General features: G+C 39.9%; 1 protein-coding gene across 7 annotated transcripts in view; it reads right to left on the bottom strand.

Moving 5' to 3' along the window:
* Window positions 1-18,557: 18,557 nt before the first annotated feature.
* clec16a.S (C-type lectin domain family 16 member A S homeolog) overlaps window positions 18,558-25,415 on the bottom strand; it is a 130,061-nt gene continuing 123,203 nt past the window's right edge. For 6 of the 7 annotated variants that reach the window (XM_041579129.1, XM_041579130.1, XM_041579131.1 and 3 more), the window contains one exon: window positions 18,558-19,632. In XM_041579129.1, the coding sequence (XP_041435063.1) occupies window positions 19,274-19,632 (359 nt within the window). In that variant the 3' untranslated portion in view covers window positions 18,558-19,273. The remainder of the gene's footprint in view (window positions 19,633-25,415) is intronic. The other variant, XM_018239083.2, reaches the window with a different exon arrangement.

Here is a 25,415-nt window from a genome sequence, read left to right as displayed (position 1 = left end):
ACATAATCTATTAATCTGAAACAGTCACAATTCCCATTCAGACATAAGTGATTCTGGCTTTCCCAGTAAGTCCAGATCTTAATTAATTAATCTGAGTCACTGTTTCCTAGTTGCATTAGCTGGAACTCCCTCAACTGACCATTGCACTATGATACAGTCTGTACACTGTTTTAAAACGCATTGCCTTCTGTTAAAGGAGATACATTGTGTGAAAAACAAGACTTTGCTAATTAATTATACACAAGTATAGAAGGAAAGTTCTACACTACTACAAGGTAGTGTTTAAGGCTGATTTACAGAAACATTTTGCAAAATCCCTACTACCCATCCATTTCAATTCTTGATGCCTCCTTTCCCAGGCTAAGCAGGGGAGCTGGCAGCACACTGTACTGTATGATAGGAACCAATCAGCAGCGAGGCTGACCTGATAGGGAATTGAAGTGGTCTTTGCCTACCTGACTGCAGGGCTGTGATTGGCTCTCATCGCTGTAACTGCCCCTCATCTGAAACACAAATAGGGACCATAGTAGATCTATAGTGAGCCTTCAATACAGAGACTATTTTTAAAGAGAACATGTTATTTTTAGCCCAAAGTAAAACAAGCACCATGTATTTGCTTACAAGATTGGGATGGGGTTACTTATCATATGTCTCCTTTAATATTGATAGGGGGAGAGACTTGAGCTTGTCACCTTCTGCCTCCACTACATGGACATGTCCATTATCAACCAGTGTGAAGGGAACGGGATCTCTGTACAAAAAAAGTAGATGCAAAATTGTTTAGCACTGCAAAAAAAAAACAAAAAAACCCCCACAAGAGATTTGTCTATGCTTTAGAAAATTAAACTGCATGAAAATGGCATATTCGGTTTCTGAGTTTATATAGTAAATAAAGTACCCCCTCTTGTAAATTATAAGGATATTATCAGTTACCGAGGAGTTCCATGACCATATAAAAAAAAAGTCATGGAACTCCTCGGTAACTTATAATATCCTCATATTTTGCAGCTGGAGGTACTTTATTTATTATAATACACAAATTTCAGTGAGTCATGTGACAGAAATGACATCAAAACTCACTGTTTATAACTGATGACATCAGAACTCACCATTTATAAGGATATAATTTACAGGATATTCATGGCTTTTGAGTATTATAAATACATCATTTCTTATATATGTAAATTACTTTTCTCCTATTAAATCAGAAATAGAGCCCATCTAGTCTGCTTAGAGAAAACCAAATTCCAAACACTTGTTAACCTCCTGCAGCCAACAGAGAAGCCACCAGAGAAGTTTGTTACTTTTCTACACGCATGCAAAATATGATCGTTCTCTAATAAATACCTTTTCCGTCACAGGGTGGAATTCATTTTTGGGCTTTAAAAAGAAAGAAAATGCAAATACCTTGCCCATTTGAGGAGTTATATCAATAAGCATTATATCAGTACTGCACTAGCTTTTCTATATACAAAGATGCCTAATCATCTTGTAATCTTCTGTGATATGTTCACATTAAGGGGCAGAGTTATCAAAGGTCGAGGTGAATTTTGAATGAAAAAAAAAATCAAATTTCAAGCTACTTTTTGTGTACTTCGACGAGGGAATAGTCCAAATTGGATTCGAATATCTAAATTAACATGTACTGTGTCTTTAAAAATAAGAAAATTCACCATCTAATACCGAATTGCTGTTTTAGCCTATGGGGGACCTCCTAGAACCCATTTGGAGTCAAGTGGTGGACTTTGAAACATCAAAGTTTTTTTTTTGGAATTCGAATTCGATCGAATGCACTATTCCTTTGATTGGTATGATTCGAATTCGGCTGAATTCGGACCTATTAGATCGAAAACTGACCTATTCAAAAAACAAAACTTTGACTTAATTTCAATACACTATTCCTTCGATTCGTAACCATTCGAATTCAGACCTATTTGACCAAAAAAAAGTTTGACTTTATTTCGGTTGGTCTTTTTGAATTTTGAAGTTTTTTCAATTCGAAATTCGACCCTTACACTAAGGGGCAGATTTATCAAGGGTCGAATTGAAAATTCGAATTTTCACTTTTTTTTTATGATCAAAACTCTCAAATTCGACTAGGTAAGTTATTCAAATTCGATTCGAGGATTTTTTTTTAAAAAAAAAAATTCTAATTCGATTTTCGAGATTTTATACTCTTTGAGAATTTGACTATTCGCCACCTAAAAACTGCCGAATTGTGTAAGTCAATGGGAGAGGTCCAGGGATCAATTTGGAGATGTTTTCAGCCTTCCTGACATTCTAAGTTTTTTCGCAGAAAAAACTCAAATCGAGTTTGATCAAATTTGCTTCGAGTTTTTGGGTCGTTTCAATTCAGACTTGAAAACATTCGATTTTATTAATAAAGTTTTGACCAAATAAAAATTGTGAAAATTCAAATTTACCTTTTGAACCTTAATAAACCTGAGCCATTAACGTGACACGTGTTTGGGCAGAATTAGTTACTGTAATAGTTACATAAGGAAAGCAACTGAACTGGGTGGAGTAAATGCCAAAGTAGAATTATTAGAAGATGATACAACAGAACTGTATATTATTCTCAGTTAAATGAATCTAATGTAATATATTTACATGCTATTGTTCTGCAAGCATTGGATTCATCCAATTCTATGCTATATCTTTATTCAGTTGTGCAAACCTCTGTCTTTTAGAAACGGCAGAAGGGATACCAAAAAATTGTGACAATCCAAATTCAACGCCTCTTTACAAACATGTTTACAACCACACGATTGACCTGTCTGATGGAGCAGGACCTGTATAAACCGAATTGTTAATACTAGAATTGTGTAGATATAGTTAAAAAAATCACACATAATATTGAAATGCACGTGTGCCACTTTTATTTAAAACTAAACACAAAACAACAAACGAAAGAAAAAATAAAAACACAACCCCCCCCCCCATATTGCAGTGTTACAATAGTTACCATGGCATATACAGTATACGAAGACTAAAGGCAGAAAGTTAGAAGGGGGCACACACTTAGGGGTAGATTTATCAAGGGTCAAAGTGAAAATATATATATTTTTTGTATACTTCGACTAGGGAATAGTCCTTAATTGAATATTGAAATTTATCATGAACTGTCTCTTTAAAACTTCGCCCATTTGCCATCTTAACCTGCCGAATTGCTGTTTTAGCTTATGGGGGACCTTCTAAACCCTATTCAGAGTCAATTGGTGGACTTTGAAATTTCAACCTTTTTTTTTTTTTTTTTTTTTTTTTTTTAAACTTTGAGACGATTTCGATTGAATACGATGTTACTTCAATTCGAATGAATATGGCCTATTCACCGCAGAAAAAAACGTAGGATTTTTTAATACATTTTGGTTGATCTTTTTTTATTCGAATTTTGAAGTTATGGCAGTTCAAAAAAACTCCCATTACTTCGTAATTCAACCCTTGATAAATCTGCCCCTTAAATTGCAAAATGACCCACAGCCAGTTTATTAGCCATGGATGTGACAAATTTGGGGGTGGGGGAGGCTTGGATGATTTTTTGGACAGACATAATATCAAAGGCTATTGTGATACTAAACTCTATAGTTAGTATAGGTATGGGTATATAGAATTTATGTGAAAGGAGGGAGGGGTGTGTGTATGGATGCTGGGTTTTCATTTGGAGGGGTTGAACTTGATGGACTTTGTCTTTTTTCAACCCAATATAACTATGTAACTATATCATTTCATGTATGGCCAGCTTAAAGTGATACGGACGCTAAAAAACTACTATTTAAAATATTAATGTACGGGCGTGGCTTGGAGCGGCATGTGAACAGACGTGAGTTGGTGCGGCTCCGGAGCTCGGTCACAAAATCCCTGATTATATCCTGAACGAACAGCAATATCACGGCTACAGAGGCAACCCCAGCAGAGGGACTACCCCAGAGAACGCTGATGGGGCAAAATCGGGCAGTCAAGAGAGCCTCGGAGGCGGCATCGAAGCTCGAAAAATATGCGCGAGAGAATCTCTCTGAACAAAATGGCGATAGAGAGCAGTCTCCCGGGCCCGATGCGAGGGAAGGCCAAAGATGGTAATTCCCAGGAACCGACCCTAGCAGACCTACTGGCTGAAATCAGAGCCTCAAAGGAATCTAGCAACAGCCTTATATGCTCCAAGACGGAAGAAATCAAAGTAGACCTTTCTATCATTAAGCTTGATTTGCAAAAGGTGCGGGAAAGGGCGGCGGCCCTGGAACAAAGGGTAAGCTCTGTGGAAGACCTATGCCATCCATTGCCCGAACGTATACAGCATTTGCAACAAGCTGTGGGCGCATGCACTTCCAAGACGGACGACTTGGAAAACAGGTTGCGACGCAACAACCTTCGATTTAATGGCTTCCCGGAAAAGGCAGAAGGTAACTCCCCTGAGAACTTCCTCGAAGCCTGGCTTATTGATCAATTTGGGCCATCGAGAGGGCCCATAGAATACCCACCAGAGCTCCGATACCGGGGGCCCCACCGCGCCCTTTGATTGCGCGCCTCCTGAATGCCAGGGACCGCGACGGCGTCCTGACGATGGCAAGGAAGCGGGATGCCCTCAACTATCAAGCTGCACGGATTTCGGTGTTTGGAGACTTCTCTGCAGAGGTACAGCGCCAAAGAGCGAAGTTCCTAGATGGGAAGCGGAGGCTACGTGACCTCAATCTGCAGTATGAGATGTTATACCCCGCCAGACTCCGGGTCATCGCGGAAGGCCAGACCAGATTCTTCACCTCGCCCACTGAGCTGAGTGCCTGGCTGGACACCCAGCAGAACCGGGCATGAAACACCCAGGCCCCGGAAGGCGTGGGACCACTCTTCATCCATCTGGCGTAGTCTGGCATTTGGAGGGCGCACCGTGAGTACTGTTTTGGGGTGGGTGGGGGTGATCTCCCGTCCACTAAGTTCTGTTTTGCCCTTTCTCCCACTCCTAACTGCCCCACAATTTTTTCAGCGATTGTTTTGGCTGCGCCACACCACCCCGAGTACGGGGTGTACCAACAGGCCCGCAGTAACCCTTACTGTTTACTTCTCCTTTTACCTTATACCACATGTTTGGACACTGAAGGGGACGGTAAGATCCAGTTGCCCTAGATGGTGCCTCCGAGGCCCATTTCGCAGCACAAGTGCTGTTCACATTTAGCTTCCGAGACTGCGTTGCACCAACTTTAGTATGCAGTTGACTTTCACCCATTTTCCGGGTGAAGTGTGTTTGCCAGTTCACGGCCTTTACTGGCCCAGCGTGAGTTCACGCTCCTCAGCAGTTATGCAAGTTTGGGAAAAGTTCTGCCATAAGTTAGGGGAAAGGGCAGAAGGGGAGGGGAGGGTGGTTTGGGAACATGATATGTTAAATGTTTTGCAGATCTGTCTATGTATGCTGCACAAGGTTCAGGTATGTTGTCTTGGTTGCCAGAATTGTGTACTCTCAAGTATATATTATGTCAGCTCATACAGATGTCTTTGAAGTGCATTAGCTGGAATGTGAGGGGCCTGAATGACAGCATCAAGCGCAGGCTGACTCTAGATTTCCTTAGAAAATCAGGCGCTAAGGTTATTTTCCTGCAAGAAACTCACCTGATAGGGTAAAGGCGCAGGCCCTTAAGCGCCCCTGGGTTGGCTGGATGTACCATGCCCCATACTCTACACATTCCTCGGGGGTGGCGATCCTAATCCACAAGTCTGTGCCCTTTAGATTTGAAACCATAAAAACTGACAAATCTGGCAGATTTCTGTTTATACATGGCTTCCTTCAAGCTCAAGAAATGGTTCTTGCTTCTATATATATCCCTCCCCCTTATTCTGATGACTGTGTGGTACAATTAATACAATTTATTGCTCAATTCCCACACGCTGAAGTAGTGGCTATGGGAGACTACAATGCTATTTTAGACCCCAAACTCGACAGGTTACGAAGGGATGGGAAACCTGGACCATCACCCTATAACAATTTATTAGCCATTACAGGTGGAGCGGGCTTAGAGGAGGCTTGGAGGCATTACCAACCAGGTGTAAGAAACTACTCCTGTTTCTCCACCTCACACCTAGTCCTGTCGCGGATTGATCATGCCTTCTTAAACCATAGGGCTCTCCCCCTGGTGAAAAGCATTAAATATCTCCCGAGAGGCATCTCAGATCATGCCCCCTTAGAACTAGAGATCAGAGTGGTGCCCCACCAGAATACTCCCAGATGGTCACTAAACCCGATCTGGTTAAATATCCTCCGGAATCACGATAGAGTAGAGGAGTTCATTACTGATCTATTAGAGGCGATGAAGGACGCCAATGACCATCTTGTATCCTGGGAAGTAATGAAAGACCACCTCAGGAAATTTTATAATACAGAAATAAATGCCTATAAGGCCCAATTCGCATTTAAACAGCAGCAGCTTGAGGGGGAGGTAACTAGATTGGAACTTCTAGTAACCATGGCTCCAGATACTCAAGGGTTCAGGGACTTGCAATTGGCACAAGATGAACTTGCTAAATACTTGACTGAAAAGGCCAAACACCAACACCTATTCTCAAAAATTAACATCCTGGAGCATGGGGAGAGGGCCGGAAAACTATTAGCACACCTGTCTTGGCAACACTCAACCCCCCCCCCCGCTATCACGCTCCTAAAAGACGCCACCGGTAAACCAACCTCAGATCCGCTAGAAATACAGAATATCCTAAAGGGCTTTTACTCTAAGCTATATACCTCCACTTTGACCCCAGCCGACTTCCCAGAAGTGGAATCTTTCCTTAGCTCCCTAAGGCTGCCCCAACTAGACCCTAAATACAGTGAATACCTAGATTCTAAATTAACTTTAACCGAGGTACAAGAGGCAATCGACTCCTTCCCCAACGGGAAAGCAGCTGGGGCCGACGGCCTCCCCATTGAACTTTATAAATGCCACTCAAAAACACTAGCACCATTTCTACTTAAGGTGTATGAAACAGCCCTACAGGCGAAAGAACTCTCGCCCTCTATGTATGAAGCTGCGGTAATACTCTTAGCAAAACAAGGTAAAGATCCAACCGTACCAGAATCATACAGACCAATTTCCCTCCTAACAGCGGACGCTAAAATACTAGCCAAAATTATAGCAAATAGGTTAAAGAAAGTAATTCACCTCCTAATTCCAGATGATCAACTGGGGTTTATGCCGGGCAAGACCACGGCCATGAATATCTGCAGATTAATGGTTAACCTCACACTGGAACACTCTAACATAGGAGGGCGAGCTGTGGCGGCAGTAGATGTCGCCAAGGCATTTCACACTGTGGAGTGGGGGTATTTGTGGAGAGTGTTAAGACTTGTGGGATTTGGAAATCACTTTATAACCCTTATACAGCTGCTCTATGCCAAGCCTATAACTGCATTGCGGGTGGGTGCAACATTGACTACTCCTTTTGCTCTGACCAGAGGCACCAGGCAGGGCTGTCCGCTGTCCCCACTCCTGTTTGCGTTAGCCATCGAACCCTTTACTGCGGCGGTCAGGCAAAACACACGCATGACCGGTTGGGTGTCGAGTGTTGGGGAAGACAAAATCCAGTTATACGCAGATGACACCCTGGTATACCTTGGGGACAGAGGACAGTCCTTAACAGAACTTATTAACCTGACGGAGAGGTTTGGGAAGGTCTCAGGGTTAAGAGTAAATCCCTCAAAATCCACGCTATTTTTGGTTGACCCCCCAAATGCTAATGAGGATCTGACTAACTGCCCCCTACAAGTGGCAAGTAAATTCACATACCTAGGTGTGGAAATTGCACTACTGATCTCTAGTTACTGTGACCTCAATGTCATCCCTCTTCTAGCCTGGGTGGACTCGAAGCTGACCGCATGGGAGGCCCTCCCTATAGGCCCAGTAGGCAAAATTCAACTGACCAAAATGTTTATACAACCTAAGCTGATGTATGCGCTGTGGCATGCCCCACTGCCTCTCCCCATAAAGATCTTAAATACATTGGACATGAAACTGAGAAAATTCATTTGGGGGAACAGTAGGAGCCGGCTAAGTATGCAGACTCTAAAGAGACCGGTGAAAGCAGGAGGGATGGCACTGCCTGATTTTCAGGCCCTCTATTTTGCTTTGCAGATCTCACACCTGACAGTACTCAAGCCAGATGGCCCTTGCTCCGCCTTATTTAAAGTATGGCATACCTTACTCCCCCCAGATGTCTCTCCAGTGCAAGCCCTATTAGTGGCTCCCACAGGTCCGAACAGGGCAAAACTCAACCCACTCCTGGGGAATGTCAAATGGATTTTTGCCAGGATTAACCAGACTACAGGATTCACTCAAATTGACCCATCCACCCCACTGTGGCACAACTCTAAACTGGGAGGTGTGGCTGACCAAATACCCCCACGAAACTGGATAGAGAAAGGGGTATGTACCTTAGCAGATGTTTGGGGTCTCAGTGGCCCTCTCACCTTTCTGGAACTAAGAACCAGGTGGAACATACCATCTTCACATTGGCTATTTTATATGAGACTCGGGCAGGTTGCTGGAGTGGCATAAAGGCAGGCCAACCGAGCTAACTGCACATCCGCTCATTTCATTGCTCGGTAAACTTAAACCCCAGGGAACTATTTCCAAGGTGTACAAACTCATGGTGGCTTACAGATCTGAGGGCACACAGTTGAAATGCAGGGAACTCTGGGAGGGTGACCTTGGTGCTCTCACTGATACTCAGTGGGAGGCAGCCCTTAGAGCCCCCAGGAGAGTCTCATTTGTCCCTAGACACCATTTGCTGCAGTTATACTTGCTACATAGGGCCTACTACACGAGAAGCAGGCTAAACAGAATGTACCCAAATACATAAGCTCATTGCCTCAGATGTGACCAAGCAATAGGGGACTTAATGCATACCCTCTGGAGCTGCCCGGCTCTGCGTGACTACTGGGACAAGGCCCTTGAGATTCTAGGTGAGCTGACGAAGTGTGAAAGTCTAAATGACCCAAAAGTGTGCCTATTAAATATTCAGACAGGGTTGGGAGTAGATCCACACATGACTGAATTCTTAAACAAAGCTCTATTCCAAGTACGGAGACTGGTCACCCTGAATTGGAAAAAACCATCACCCCCTGTAGTGGACCAATGGGTGGCGGCTATGGCTAACCTAGCCAATACTGAATATCTTTTGGCTAAGCGGAAGGGCCGCCAGGACAAGTTCCATAGGACCTGGGACCCCTGGCTAATGAAATTTCCCCCAAAACAATATTGGTGGTCTGACACTGTTGGTTATGTTTCCTAGTGGTACAATAAAGACAATCAGAGGCATCTCGCAGGGAGTCACAAATGTTTCTTTTCTCCGTATGTGTTATTGATCTGTATTTGTATTTGATACCTGTTCTGTACACAAGTGGACAATATGTATATGTATAACCTGATGAAAGTCACATTGATGTAAAACCCTGGCAAACTCAAACTTACCTGAACAAAAAAAAAAAATAATGTACATTAAAAGTTACCTAGGTCATGTTGATAATTTATTGCTGAGAGGTCTGTTTTTGTAAGTTATTGTAAGTTCTAATCCTGACTGTTTTGCCAACCTGACTGTCCCATCTCAGCCTGTCAATTAAAGTTTCTAATGCTAACGGACTCCTGCTGCACAAATATGGCAGCCCCCGCATAGATCAACACAGGGAGTCAGACAGGTAATGTAAAAGCTTTGAGCAAATACTTTATGGCAAAATTATAAGTAGCTTCCAAAGTCAATATTATGATGGATGTAAAAATGGTTTAATTTCTGGTGTCAGTATCTAAAGGAGAAAGAAAGGTAAAAATAAATAATGGTTTCCAGGTTTTAAGCACCCCGGTTATTCTAATTGGTTATCTGCTTCCCCAGGCTGCTACCACCATCTTGTTCCAGTGCCCCAGGCATCCTTTACTCTATAGTACAAAATGTCATTGTTTTTGTTCTGCACATGGGCAGGAAATACTCTTCATACAGTACCCAGGACCAGGGTGGCCATCAGGGGGGCACAGGGGGTACAAGTGTACTGGGCCTGGACAGCGCCAAAGCCGTGCTGCCTCCTTCCAAAGTCCCAAACAGCCGAAATGCGTAAGTGCCGAAAAGCCGAAGTTCCGAAAAGACCTAAAGTCACGAAAACAGCCAAAGCCGAAGTCCCGAAGCGGTGAAAATACCCAAAGTCACGAAAGGAGGCGAAGTTGAAGTCCTGAAGCCACAAGTTCAATTCCTCTAAACACCAATGTGTTTTCTTTTTTTCTTTTTTTTAATCCCCTGGCCACCAATGTATTATTTTAATAATCTATAGGCCCCTGTCACCAATGTTTTTTTTAAAAAAATATTCTTTGGGGCCCCAATTTTTTTTAACTTGTAAGTGGGGCTGTGGCGGCAATGTTTTTTTAAAAAAATATTCTGCCCAGGACTGGTGCATTGTTTGAAGAAATTTATATTACATTTTTATTTTTCGGTAGTTCCCCTTTAAGGTGATTGAAGATCTTTATTATCAGCAAAGAGCAGAGGAGCCTACATGTCTGGGAGCATAATCAGTGCAAGAGCATGCAGCATGTGGTGTCTAAAAAAAATCAATTAGCTGATGTTTCACTGCACCCAAACCAACACAAGAAATGCCCGTGTGCAAGAGCCCTTAGTAGCAAGTTCCCATAGAGCATAACAGCACTGTACCAACAAAAACATCTCCGTGGCTTGGAAAACGCTACCGTGTGCTTCAATTCACCTTTTCCACCATTACATGGTTTCTAGTTTCCTGGAACCATCCTCCATGTAGAACACATCACTGTATGTATTTTTTATGTTTCACCAAGTGCTGGTATATTACATTTCTAGCACCACATGACAAACCAGATCCACATAAATAGATTAGAACTACTGTTATCTTCAAACCAGATCAATGATTAAAAACAAGACTTGAACATGACTGCTAAAAAGAAAAAATGTTTCTGCTTTATAGTATTGCCATTAGAAAAGATTCCATAAAAGCATGTAGACTCATCATTGCCTGACGCGTTTCGGGCTCAACTAGTCCTTAATCATAAATTCTTTGAAGCAGGCACTCCAAAAAGGCAAACTTCCACCAGGCATAGTTTTCAAAGTGAAAACGTTTTATTATGTCCACAGCCTTACGCGTTTCGTGTTAGCAAACACTTAATCATAAGCTCCTCAGCACAGGGAGCGGACAACCAGAAATTGTTTGAAGCAGGCACTCAAAAAAGGCTAACTTCCACCAGGCATAGTTTTCAAAGTGAAAAAGTTTTATTGTGTCCGCAGCTTTACGCGTTTTTGTGTTAAACACTTAATCATAGGCTACTATGATTAAGCCTATGATTAAGAACTAGTTGAGTCGGAAACGCGTCAGTCAATGATGTGTCTATATACTTTTATGTAATCTTTTCTAATAGCAAAACAATAAAGGAGAATTTTTTTTCTATCAGAGGTGCGGTCCATATCCTTTTGATCTTGAATCTTGCAACTTTATGGAGACCTGCACTCCTATACAAAAGCACTGACACGTTATAGAGGGGACGTGAGACTTTGCAGCAAGGCTGGAGCAGTCTAATTTCAAGTTTACAGATGATTTTGCAAATGGCCAGAAGAAGGAATTATGGAAAGGAAGCCCAGTATCGCTTCTACAGACCAGTCGTGTCCATATTGGCAAGATTGAAATGCATGGGCATCTTTCATGTTGTTAAATTTCTGTAGATGACTGGTTTGTGGGCAGGTTAAAGGTCCAAACAAGATCAGGGGCCCCCATGGATCCTGTGGGCCAGCCCTGCCCTGAAGGCCCTAGGCATGGACACAAGCCCTTCCCATTGATAGTTACATTCACACCACATTATTATATGTCAAAGGATTCAACAAAGCAGTCGTTATGCAGGTTTACTTACTAAAGGAAAGTATTCAATGTTCGAGTCTGGAGCAGAGACTTTTTCTCTTTGTTAACGGTCAACATCAATCTTATGTGGAACAAACAATTTTTACAAAACAGGTGTGAATAAATCGTAAATATCAAGTAATGCTAAGGGGCACATTTACTAAGCTCGAGTGAAGGATTCGAATGAAAAAAACGTAAACTTTTTTTTTTGGCTACTTCGACTACGACTCGAAATAAAAATCGTTTGACTATTCGACCATTCGATAGTCGAAGTACTGTCTCTTTAAAAAAACTTTGCCACCTAAAACCTACCGAGCATCAATAGGCTTTCCTAGCAATTTCTGATCGAAGGAAAATCGTTCCATCGATGGATTAAAATCCTTCAAATCGTTTCCTTCGATGGTTCGATCAAACTAAATGTGGTAAATCCTTCGACTTCGATATGCGAAGTCGAAGGATTTTACTTCGAGGGACGAATATCGAGGGTTAATTAACCCTCGATATTTGACCCTTAGTAAATGTGCCCCATAAAGTCAGATGGCTTTGAAGGAAGAAACTCAAACTACTTTAAAGTGGACCTGTCCCCTACACATAAAAAGCTGTATAACAAAAGTCGTTTGCAAATTAAACATGGAACACAAATCGTTTTTTTCATTAAAGCATCTATACATGTTATAATGGCGTTTAAATATCTGAGCTGTCAATCAAATATTACCTGCCCTGCCTCTATGCCTGAGGCATAGAGGCGGGGCAGTCAATTACTTTCACTTTCCATTAAGCACTTCCTAGAGGTCACTGCTCTCCCCCTCTCTCCTCACACTAATTGTGTAGGGCAATGTGTCCGGGCATTAGGTCCCCCATTCGGGCGCATACACAAGATTTTGGGGTGATACACAACTTGTCTTAATAACAGTGTCCACAAAATGGCTCCTGCCTGCTTGCTGTGGTTGTGTAACTCCAAGACTGAAGGAAGCAAAATTGAAATAATAAATGTAGTAAGTTTTATTTTGCTCAACCAGGCGCGCTCCAGGTTGTTTTGCCGCCTGAGGCAGCGTTTAAAATGCCGCCCCCCCTGCCCGTCGTACTTACCTTAAAATCGCCAACGAGGGTCCAGGGGGGGCCGCATTGCCAGCGCAGAGAGCGAAATTGCGCTCTCTGCGCTAGAAAAGCCGAATTTCCGGTTTAGAAACCGGAAATTCGGATCTTAAAGTTACAAGGAGCGGCTTTTTGCCGCCCCTTGTAACTGCTGGGGAGATGCCGCCTGAGGCAAGGTACTCACCTTGCCTCATGGCAGAAACGCCCCTGTGCTCAACTAACATAGTTTGGAATTATTTCTTAGGGTGACAGGTCCCCTTTAATACAAAAAGGCAAATCTGAGTGTGAGTGATTATTATGGAACAGCCAAAGCTGCAATACAGATACATTTGTACCGGGCCAGTATGGAAATATTAAGTAATGCTTATGACCTCACAGAAATCACCAGGATAGGTTTAATGTCATTGGACTGCAAGAAATGACCATTAATGTTAAATGCACAAGAGCCTTCGAGCACTTAAAGGATTAACTCAAAAGTACAATATTTGCACACTCATTAGTAAGCACTTCACAAGTAATGTATTTATAATTAGCTTAGCTTTATTATTTACAGCCAGCTGAAACTTTTTAAATGCCGATAATAAAAAATTTGAAACACAATTAAAATCGCAAGCGATTATTTAAAATGGTGTTTTTACGAATATTTAGCGCCGATTGCAATGAAAAAACAGATGCTGGTGAATATTACATCGCTCGTTATCACTAAGCAAAGGCTAGAGTTAACACCTGCTCCGGAGTTCCCTTAAATATTCTGTTGCTAAAAACACTTTGCAAATTGCATCATTTTATTACATACACTGCGAGTGTGAGCAACAGACATTTGCTTGCAAACTTTGCGAGGAAGTCATTCAGGTCGGTTATCGATAACCACAAACATGGTCGCCAACGTTCACAAAGGTGCCTGCAAATGTTTTTTGCGCTGACACATATTACATTCCCCCAGTTGTATTCGAACCAGCTCGGCACTGTTCAAAAACCCAAAACTAAAATGCATTCAGTTATACATTATCAACTCTTAGGGGGTTATTTATCAAAGTCTGAATTTACAGTATCTCAATATCTTCTGCTACAAACTCCGATCAAATCTGCTCGGGTTTCTTTGCGCTTATTTATTATTACATTTTCCCGACAATTTGCTTTGCAGGAAAAAAAAAAATCAGATTTTCACGTTTTTTTTCGGAATTTTTCAACTGAAAACTCAAGATTTTTGCCTGAAACCCAGCGCACATCAAAAAATCATTGGGACTTCTCCCATTGACTCATATGCAATCTCAACAGGTCTGAGATGCCGGATTTTCTGATTCTGACTTTTCCATCCTCGGAGTTTAATACATTCTGAAAAATTTGTGATTTTTTAATAGGTGAAGTGGGGTAACATTTGTTTTGCTATTCTGCTAGGCTGCACCCCTGTGTTTGCTGCATTTATACTAGTCCACTGTTAGTTGTCCAGGTAAGGAGTCTGGAAATGAACATTCTAAAGATACAGGGACAGAAGCACTGCACTTCCCAGAATTGTGTCCTTGTGGTAGAAACATTTTTTTGATTCTGTATTTAAAATACTCATCAAGACCCCAGTGCAGGGCTTTTAGCTTTTTCAGATGTGCACCAGATTAACTCTGGCAACAAAAAAGCTTCATGACCCAAGTTTCACTATAGAATTAGTTGTTTCTTATCGTTACTACTGTTAGTAACTATCTTATCGTTACTAATGTTAGTAACTGTATCTTATCGTTACTACTGTTAGTAACTGTATCTTATAGTTACTACTGTTAACTGTACCTTATCGTTACTACTGTTAGTAAATGTATCTTATCGTTACTACTGTTAGTAACTGTATCTTATCGTTACTAATGTTATTAACTGTATCTTATCGTTACTACTGTTAGTAACTGTATCTTATAGTTACTACTGTTAACTGTATCTTATCGTTACTACTGTTAGTAACTGTATCTTATCGTTACTAATGTTAGTAACTGTATCTTATCGTTACTAATGTTAGTAACTGTATCTTATCGTTACTACTGTTAGTAACTGTATCTTATCGTTACTACTGTTAGTAACTGTATCTTATCGTTACTACTGTTAGTAACTGTATCTTATCGTTACTAATGTTAGTAACTGTATCTTATCGTTACTACTGTTAACTGTATCTTATCGTTACTACTGTTAGTAACTGTATCTTATCGTTACTACTGTTAGTAACTGTATCTTATCGTTACTAATGTTAGTAACTGTATCTTATCGTTACTACTGTTAGTAACTGTATCTTATCGTTACTACTGTTAGTAACTGTATCTTACCTTTACTAATGTTAGTAACTGTATCTTATCGTTACTACTGTTAGTAACTGTATCTTATCGTTACTACTGTTAACTGTATCTTATCGTTACTACTGTTAGTAACTGTATCTTATCGTTACTAATGTTAGTAACTGTATCTTATCGTTACTACTGTTAGTAACTATCTTATCGTTACTACTGTTAACTGTATCTTATCGTTACTACTGTTAGTAACTGTACCTTATCATTACTAATGTTAGTAACTGTATCTTATCGTTACTACTGTTAGTAACTATCTTATCGTTACTGTTAGTAACTATCTTATTGTTACTATTGTTAGTAACTGTATCCTATCGTTACTACTCTTAGCTATGGTTGTATGAAATTTTACTGATAAACAGGAGATCTTGGAGGCTCACCTATAACGAAATGGCTCCGATAAGGAACAAAACGTTATCAAGAAATAATTTGTTACTATAAATGAATAACCCTTTGTTGGGAAGCCTAAGAAGTCTGATATTTTATTTGCCTTTTCCAACTAGGAGTGCAGTAGGCTACAGATGGACAAAAAGTTGGGTGTGACGGATATACTTTAGTCATAGTCCCTTAGACTAACATCTCATATTATAAAACTACTAGTGTATTACTAGATGAAAGAGTATGGAGTGGACAAGATCATCAAGTCAATCAGACGCAGGGTACTCCCAAAGCTTTTTACACAAATACCAGCAACGCCATATGTTTTATGGTCATTAATAAATAACAACTTATGTAAAAACTGGAATTACCATTTGTACTAAATAATACAGAGACAACTTAATTTATAGTACTTTGCAATAATTTCAACTTTTATAACCAGAAGTCTGGAAAATGAATTAGAAGAGGTGCAGCAAATGTGAAAAGCTTTATCAAATGGTATGCAGTATGATTGGAATACTGAATTAACCCAGTATGTAGTAGAGAGTGGAGGAAATAAGTTAACATTCAGTTGGATAGCACAGGCTCACTGTACTTGGGACACAGAACAGTTCTACGTACTACATAAAGCATTTTATTGACCTTTCAGGGAGATTCGAATTCTCCTTTAAGCAACACACAGGGGCACATTTACTTAGCTCGAGTGAAGGAATAGAATAAAAAATACTTTGAATTTCGAATGGTTTTTTTTGGCTACTTCGACCTTCGAATCCAATGATTCGAACTAAAAATCGTTTGACTATTCGACCATTCGATAGTCGAAGTACTGTCTCTTTAAAAAAAAACGTCGACCCCCTAGTTCGCCACTTAAAACCTACCAAGGTCCCCATAGGCTTCCTAACAATTTTTAGGTCGAAGAAAAATCGTTCGATCGATGGATTAAAATCCTTCGAATCGAACGTTTCGAAGGATTTAATTGTTCGATCAAACGATTTTTCGTTCGATCAAACGAATTGCGCTAAATCCTTCAACTTCGATATTCTAAGTCGAAGGATTTAACTTCGACAGTCGAATATCGATGGTTAATTAAACCTCGATATTCGACCCTACGTAAATCTGCCCCACAGTATATGGGCTTATTTATCAAAAATCAAATTTGCGAAGTTTTACTTTTTCTTTACTTCAAATAAATTCACAATTTAAAAAACAAAAAAAAAAAAGCTCAAATCTCTATTTATTAAAACAATCTGAATATAAAAACCTCAATCGAATACAATCATGAAAGAAAACCTCAAATTTCAAATGTGTGAGTTTATAAGCTCAAACAAAACCTCGAAAATCCCAAATTAAATAAATATCTTAAATTTTACCAGGACAACTCCCATTGACTTCTACATGAATTCGCTAGCTTTTAGATGCCGAAGTTTTACATTCGCGTTTTCTGTGTTTAATTAATACTAAACATTAGAGTTTTTGAAAATACAATTTAAATTTGTGAGTTTTGGTGCAAAAGAATTTGTGGCAAAAATGTACTTAGAACGTTGATAAATCACCCCCGTACTGTGTAGTCTCTACATCTCTCAATGGACGTAACTTCTCTAATAAAGGGCCCTATGCGGTTAAAGTAAATTTAAATTCAGCAGAGCACCGAAAAAAACACTTATGAAAACATAATGCAGGGAAGTTATTGTAATAATAATAATAAGCATACGTTAATTTTTAAAGGAGAAAAAAAAAAGTATTCAAAAATATTTCAATACATTTAAAATGAACTTACAATAAATACGACCTGTAAGAGAATCAATAGGAGCCGTAGGCTTTTGGTTGGACTGGAGCTGTTCATTATTACAATGTTCAATACAGAAAAAGAAATTCAAAAATTAAAATATATTTTCTTTATTTTTTAGTCAATGGTTAGTAAGACCATGATGCCCCCAATAGTAAAACACCATATTGTAACGTACTATACACAGATATAGATCACCACAGTACAGATGTTGCTATAGTAGGATGTATGCTGATAAAGCATGGATTGGTTTTCAGCAGACTAGAATAACCATGTTCTTGTTGACTTTTATTCATTGTTTTTAAATAAAAGCAGAAGGCTGCACAGACTTTCAAAAATGGGCAATGAATGATCGGCACAATTGTCTCAGCAACCTCAGCTGAATGTTTTTCCATTGGTTTCTGTTTAAGAGGCTTTAAACTATGGCTCCAACATGGTCAGTAACAGTCGATACCAGTGGTTCCCAATCTGTGGGGCTTCGAGCAGTGCTGGGGGACTCTCTCAAAGGACTGTTAGGAGGGAGAATATGTAGTTGGTGTACTAGATATTCTTGAAACTGGGGCTGACTGACACACACTGATATTTTCCTATATTTGTACTCATAGAGCCCTGACCAAAGACCTTGAAGGAGGACCCTGGTCTTGTTTAAGTTTTACTAAAGAAGTAGCTAGACATGTTCTACATGATGTTTTGGCAACCACAACCTTTTAGCAGAAAAGTTCTGTGTCTCCAAAGATGCCCCAGTAGCTCCCCATCTTCTTTTCTGCTGATTCACTGCACATGCTCTGTGCTGCTGTCACTTACTGAGCTTAGGGACCCACTCACAATATACAGTACATATAGAATAGAAATGTCACAGTACAAGGCTGATTAGTAATTAATATGGATAATTACTACATGGCAGCACAGAAACCAGTGCAATTAGCATCAGAATTTAATAATCAGCCCTGTAGCATCAGCTTATATTACAGGCCAACCTCATTTTCTGTTGGATAATTAGTGACGAGCCCTAAGCTTAGCTTCTCAACAGCTGCTCAGAGCCCACTGAGCATGTGAGTGTCACAGACACTTTCCAAGATGGTGACCCCCTGTGACAAGTTTGTAGTCCTGGATCATTGCTGCTATTGAGATGTTGAATCTTTAAGCTGGTGCAATATCAGTATATAAAACATGGCATTTTTAGCCCTATTCGTTTTAGGGTTTAGTTCTCCTTTAAGCAGGTCTCCTGCACAAATGTTGGATCTTCAAGTTGGGATTGAACAAGTTTGAGAAACACTGGTCTATACTGATACATTCACCAACAGTAACACCATTTATAAAACAAATGGAAAAGCCATTAAAAGCCTCCAGCTAAGATCAGATGAAAACATTGAAATTGAACACAATGAAAATGCTAACAACATGGTCAGGTGACAGTCAGTGCAAAGACTCTCTTGGTGTGCAAGGATTATGTGTTTGTCCAGCACTTAAAAACTGGACAAATAAAAGGGACAAATACCACAAATCTAACAAAAAATCAACACAAAAAGTTGTAATCATCACAATCATTCCAGTGGCTTTAAATTCAGTATGATATTTCCCACATCTGGTTAGAAAGCAGAAGGGTGAAAAGCAGCAAATGACAGTTCTTCCGGGGACATCAACTGGCTGGTAACGTCTGTACATGGCTATTTCTTCTGAATGTCTATAGAAAACCTTACTTTACAACAATGGGACAGTGCTAAAAAGAACCAGTTCCTCGGTCCAAAAGAAAAAGAGCTGCAAATGGTAGTTGAATGTTTAGCTCAAGTCACTAGAATGGCTTTCAATAACTTAATAAAATATATATTATTTTGTCTCCATTATTCCTGCTTGCTCAGTGTCTGGAAGCACAATAGGGCCATCATCCATCTCATTGGCCGTCTCTGACTCGGTGTGAGCCTGTAACATACAACTGATCCAATGAATACTTTGCGGGTCAACAGGAGGAACCAGAGTCAGGGAGTCCGCGCTCAACGCATCAGCATTTTCGTCAGATATTAAAGAAATAGTTGGTTGGGGTGCTGGAGTCAGACTGGGAGCCAAGTTAGTTTTTTCAGTGTTTAAAGAAGTTTTCCGGGGTTTAGAGACTGCTGCCTGAGCCTCATCAGCACCTTCTTCTTGGCTGCATGAAGTCAGCTGAGGCTGGTCACAAACGGACGCATCATCTAGTAAAGAAAATACACGGAAATATGTGAAAATGTACTAGTATTACGTAACATATACAAAGATAGGTCCCAGAGAGGCAACATAGATTCTTTATATAAAAAAAAAATCAGTTATGACAAATAAAATAAATGCTGCTTCCCAGTTATGTTTCTGATTGGCTCTCATTTTAAGATATGGACAAATACAACCATGACATTGCTTAATAGGAGAATGCATTCAGCTAGTGGAACAATTAAAGGGGTTCTTCACCTTTGGGATAACTTTTAGTATGATGTAGAGGGCGATATTCTGAGAAATTGGTTTTCACTTTTTATTACTTAAGGTTTTTTAGTTGTTTAGCTTTTTATTCAGTTTACATTTTAAGTGATCTGGTAGCTAGGGTCCAAATTACCCTAGCAACCATGCACTGATATCAATGAGAGCCTGGAATATTAATAGGAGAGGCCTGAATAGAAAGATGCGTCATAAAAATGAGCAATAGCAATACATTTGTAGCCCTACAGATCATTTGTTTTTTTTAGAAGGGGCTGTTTGAAAGCTGCAAAGAGAGTAAAATGCAAATAACCGTAAAACTATAAAAAGTAAATAATGAAGACCAATTGAAAAGTTGCAGAGAACGGACCATTCTATGACATACTAAAAGTTATTGTTAAGGTGAACCACCCCTTTAATATCCCTCAGCTTTCAACTGAGCCAATGGCTCAAATGTTTATTTTCTGCCAGAAATGTATTCCATATGAAGTGACGGGTGTATCCCATGCAGCCTCACCTTTACATTAACTTTTAGTATGATTTAGAGAGTGATATTCTGAGATATAAATAAAGCATTTCAATAGTGTAACCTCAACCCAACATCATTTGTTCTGCTGGAAGCAACTTGAATAGTCTTGTAGGCAGCTGGAGCTTCGTCTCAGTCTCAGAATGAGTAATAAATACCCCCCTCTCTCTATTTCATTGTAGTGACAACTCTCCTTTAAACCCCTTCTTGTTTTTAACGGACTAAGCCTTATTTATGTCTGCTAATTATATTCCTTCTCAATAATTTCTTGATGAGTTATACAGTACGAGCCTCCTATTCTGCTGAAGAGGAACTAGGACAAGCAAACAATGTTGTTTCCCGAATTGAAGTTACATAGAAATCCAAAAATTAATTTCAGAAGTCAACGTCGCAGATTCTAAAGAAATCTTTACTGAGGCTAAAAATATTCTTTGGGTGCCACAACAAGCAACCCTAACTCCTAAAATTATAAATGTACTGTAAGGGAATGCCTGGGACTGTGCCTTTATTTTACAGCTACACGGACACTTTATTATACAGACAATATGAATTCTATGGTTAGAAGGTTCCTGGAAGATTCTACACTGAGCTCCCACCATTTCCACCAAAGAAGGGGAGGAGTGAGAGGTTTAGCCAGTATTTCTACATGACAGATCATTTACTAGTAGGTGTAGTAGAGTAATAGAAAACCAACCGACCCAACAATTCAAAATAATAGCTTGTTCCAAATAATAGTAGGGTGGAGTTCAATTAGTGAGGTCATTCATTCTGTGAAAAAACGGGTGTCAATTACAGCCCTTATTCAAGGAAGGAGGTAGTTGTGCATGCTGCTTAAAGTTAATTTCTCTCGGAGTAAAATGGGTCATTCCATACATTGTTTAGTGTACTTTGATTAAAAAGTTAATTGGAGAGTGGAAAACCTATAAAGTGCAGAAAATGATAGGCTGCTCGGGTAAAATGATCTCAAATGCTTTAAAATGGCGACCAAAACCTAAAAGACATGGAAGAAAACAGAAAACTACCATTGAGTGAATAGAAGAATAGCCAAAATGGCAAAGACTCAGCCAATGATCAGCTCCAGGAAGATCAAAGAAGGTGTAAAGTTATATGTGATACTGTTACAATTAGTAGACACCTATGTGAAGCCAAACTTCTGATGAAGTGCCAAAGAGAGGCACGAAATGCGTCAGGTGACTAGACACGACATGGTTTAGCTAAAGAGCTCCAGGAGGATGCCTGTTTGTGTTTTTAAAGATGCTTGGAAATAAAGATTTTTTTTATCTTAATACTACCCGTGGTTGTCGGCTCCTGTCTATCTGCTATTGCTTTGAAGCCAAACTTCACCCATTATTGAAAAAAAGAAAGTACTGAAGAGGTTACAATTTGCCCTATTTAGGCCACATTGACTGGCCTAAATAGAAATGGCGCAACATTTTGTGGACTGATGAAAGCAAGATTGTTCTTTTTGGGTCTAGGGGCAGCAGACAGTTTGTCAGAAGACCCCCAAACACTGAATTCAAGCCACAGTACAGAGTGAAAACATGGTGGCACAAGCATCATGATATTGGGATTTTTCTCATACTATGGTGTTGGGCCTATATATCGCATACCAGGCATCGCAGGTAGCATTTCGAACAAAATTTTGCTGCGACAAAACAGTAGCGCGTAAAAATGATTTTGCCGCCCAATGACTTTACTGCATTTGACCAAAAAAGTCACACATGGAAAAACTGTTGCGCACGTAAATATTTTTGACGCCCATTTTGGAGTTTTGTGAATTTTTCATGAAACGGGACGAATTCATCCACCACTAATGTGCAGCAGTGATTCAAAGGAAAGCAAAATCTTGAAACATTTTTCGGTTTATACAGTGAATGTTTGAGTCTGTAAAGAAGAATGCAGAGACTGCGATTTTTTTTTGGAACAGCCTAATATTCCCTTTTCTTTACTTTCTGTAAAGGATTAACACACATTTGATACATTTTTCTTCATGTTTTGATTTGCAAGAGAATGTGCAGTGTTTTCGATGCATTTGTGTGTATGGAAATATAAGCTATTATAGGATTTTGAGCTTTATTCACTTTTTTTTAACCACTATTATTATTCTGAACACAACTGTAAGAATTATGAATGCATTAAAGTTTGTCTGCTTGCTTCTCCCCATTGAAGCAGTTGTTTATTTTTGTATTCATTATTTTGCATTAACAGGTAGAGCATTATTAAGTATGATCAATCAGGAGAAACCAACATAAACATGTGAAGAACTTGTGTGGTTAAGGCCTTGGTTGAAACAGTTCTGCAAGACTGCAATCACTTTGCCTTTCTATGCTGCAAATTGCCATGGAGCCTTTTTTTGCACATTGATTTCTTGTGTTTTGGCAGCATTGTATTCGTGAATGGCTGGAGTAGTGAAGTGTGTAGCTGTCCTCCCTGCAGCCCATGAAATACCAAGCTATAATTATAGGACTGGCCTGTGTCCCCTGTTGTAGCAACTACAGAGAAAGAAGTGCGCGCTGAAATGAGAATTAGTAGGTGCATTCTTGCACTTTTCCCTCCCGCGTCTTTGGTAAATGATTCCTGATAGTTTTATAAAATTATATATACAGTGTATGATCTAATACAACACCTTATAGATCTGCTTTTCACCATTCACCATTAAAGCCCAAAACAATGAGAAAATTGAGATGTTTGCATGTAGTGCTTCAATCTGAAAGTTGAATTCTGTAGAAGCCAGAATAAACGCTAAGGGGAACATTTCATTAGAATAATATCACCTCTTGTTCTGCTAATTTTTTATCAAGTTCTACAGTCACTTGTTTCATTACTCCTTAGCTTTATCATCTGGCTTTTCTGATGAACTACAGCTCATAAACATGCTCAAAAGTATGACTATACAGTACACAGGAAATAACCACAGAAATGATAACTGACAAAACAGGATATTTTGTCTGTATGACTTGTATGAAAAGCTATCACTAACATGGCACTACCCACTGGGTGGTTCTAAACTCTAGAGCTGGCAGTTTTACTAAAGGTCATGTCTTCAAATATCATTCTCATTTCATTTATTATTACCAATACCGTCTGGTAAAATATACAGTTTGATATTGGCCACAGAAATGACGAGGCACCATGATTGTAAAATGCATTACAGTACAAGCAGAACACAATTAAAGGGCACGTTTACCTTTTGTGCCTTATTTGACTCCAGTAAGGACTAATTATATCTTAGTTGGGATCAAGTACAAGGCACTGTTTTATTACCACAGTGTGAAAGGGAATAATATCTTAAAAAAATTGGAATTATCTGCTGAAAATGGACTCTATGGAAGATGGTCTTCCCATAGTTTGAGGCCTTCTGGATCCAATGCCTATGTTTAAATGTGTCCCAGACCCACCGCAATGGATGTTGAATAAGTTGAATATCAGTTTTGCAAATTGCTTTAATCATTATTTTTTTTTAGACTTGTTTATAAGTTTAATAATTGATTTGTGTTCCTCAACCCAACTTGTTTTTCACATGGCTGCAACCAACACACACTGATATCAGTCACCGACAAGTGTCATTTGTTCTGGTTGGCTCCTTCCAGCAGGAGTCAGCAGGAGACTAGGGACAGCAAGTTTTAGGAAAAAGATATTAGGTTGAAGAAGCACACTAATTAATCATTTGCGTCTTATAACATGCAGGAAAATAACAGAAACCTATTTTGATAAAGAAATATTGAAGGAGAAACAAACCCGTATTATAAAAAACCCTACCCTGCGTAGACCAAGCTCCCTCCTCTCGCACAGCCTAACTGCACCCCCACCCGGGCAAATGCCCCTAATTTTTTACTTACTTACAGATCTGACCTCGGGAGTTCACGGACGCCATCTTCTTTTTTCGGTCTTCTTCGGAATCTGAGCGGAGTTTTCAGTTTTCAGAAATTTTGGTGACTTTCAGTGAACGCTCAGTCGTTCATAATAGCAGAATTTGTCGCACGCGCAGTTGGAGTAAATTTCCTAAGATTACGAAGAAGACTGAAAAAAGAAGATGGCGCCCGTGAACTCCCGAGGCCAGATCTGCACGGAGGGGTAAGTAAAAAAATTAGGGGCATTTGCCTGGGGGGGGGGCAGTTATGCTGTGGGGGAGGTTGGTCTGCACAGGGTAGGGGTTTTTTCTAGTATAAGTTTGTTTCTCCTTTGAGCTTCCCCTGCAGTTTAGAGCATGTTTTAGAACAGTCCCCGTTTAAGAACTTTACATGGAAAAAACAGCACAACTTAAATAAACAATAAAGCAAACCCATAAAGCAGCGCTGCAAACACAATAACAATATAATGGAATGGAAAAAAATGGAAAATGAAAAGGCAACGGTTCTGAAAATTTCATGAAGTGGAAAAAAATGTGTAGATATGGTGCATCGGCAGATAAGATTTCCCAACACACATGAAAATTGTTCAGCATTGGTGGGCTGCCACATATCCAACAAAATATAGTTTTGTGAGATTAATACATGTATGGACAGCAACATGACCTTTAACATGAATATTTCGAAGACGAGTTGTTTTTTTTGTTTTTTTAGTATCAGTATAACTTTAACTGTAGTGAAAGGTATGGAGATCTGGGTGAGAAAATTCTAACAGTTGCTTAGATTTTACTACAGTTACCAAGTTAACAAAGCATTTACAGATAGTACAAGATAGAGATTGGGAGGCTGGGCAATACAAAGTTAGGGCAGAGACACGCTCAGATTCGGGGAGATTAGTTGCTCAGTGACAGATCACTTCTTCTTCCGGGCAACTAATCTCCCCAAACTGCCTCCCGTCGGCTAGAATGTAAGTTGCTGGCAGGATGGCAATTGGTGCGCTTCGTTTTTCCGAAGTTGCCTCACATCCGGTGATTTCGATTTAAGCCGGTGGGAGGCAGTTCGGGGAGTTTAGTTGCCCCAAACAAGAGGGCGACTAAATCGCCCCAAATCTGAGCGTGTGTCTCCGCCCTAGGCTGCAAAGTGCAATTTATGATCC

This window comes from Xenopus laevis, chromosome 9_10S, assembly GCF_017654675.1.
Source record: "Xenopus laevis strain J_2021 chromosome 9_10S, Xenopus_laevis_v10.1, whole genome shotgun sequence".
NCBI lineage: Eukaryota > Metazoa > Chordata > Amphibia > Anura > Pipidae > Xenopus > Xenopus laevis.
Note: the sequence above shows the minus strand (reverse complement) of the source record. Positions and strands in the feature narration are given on the sequence as shown.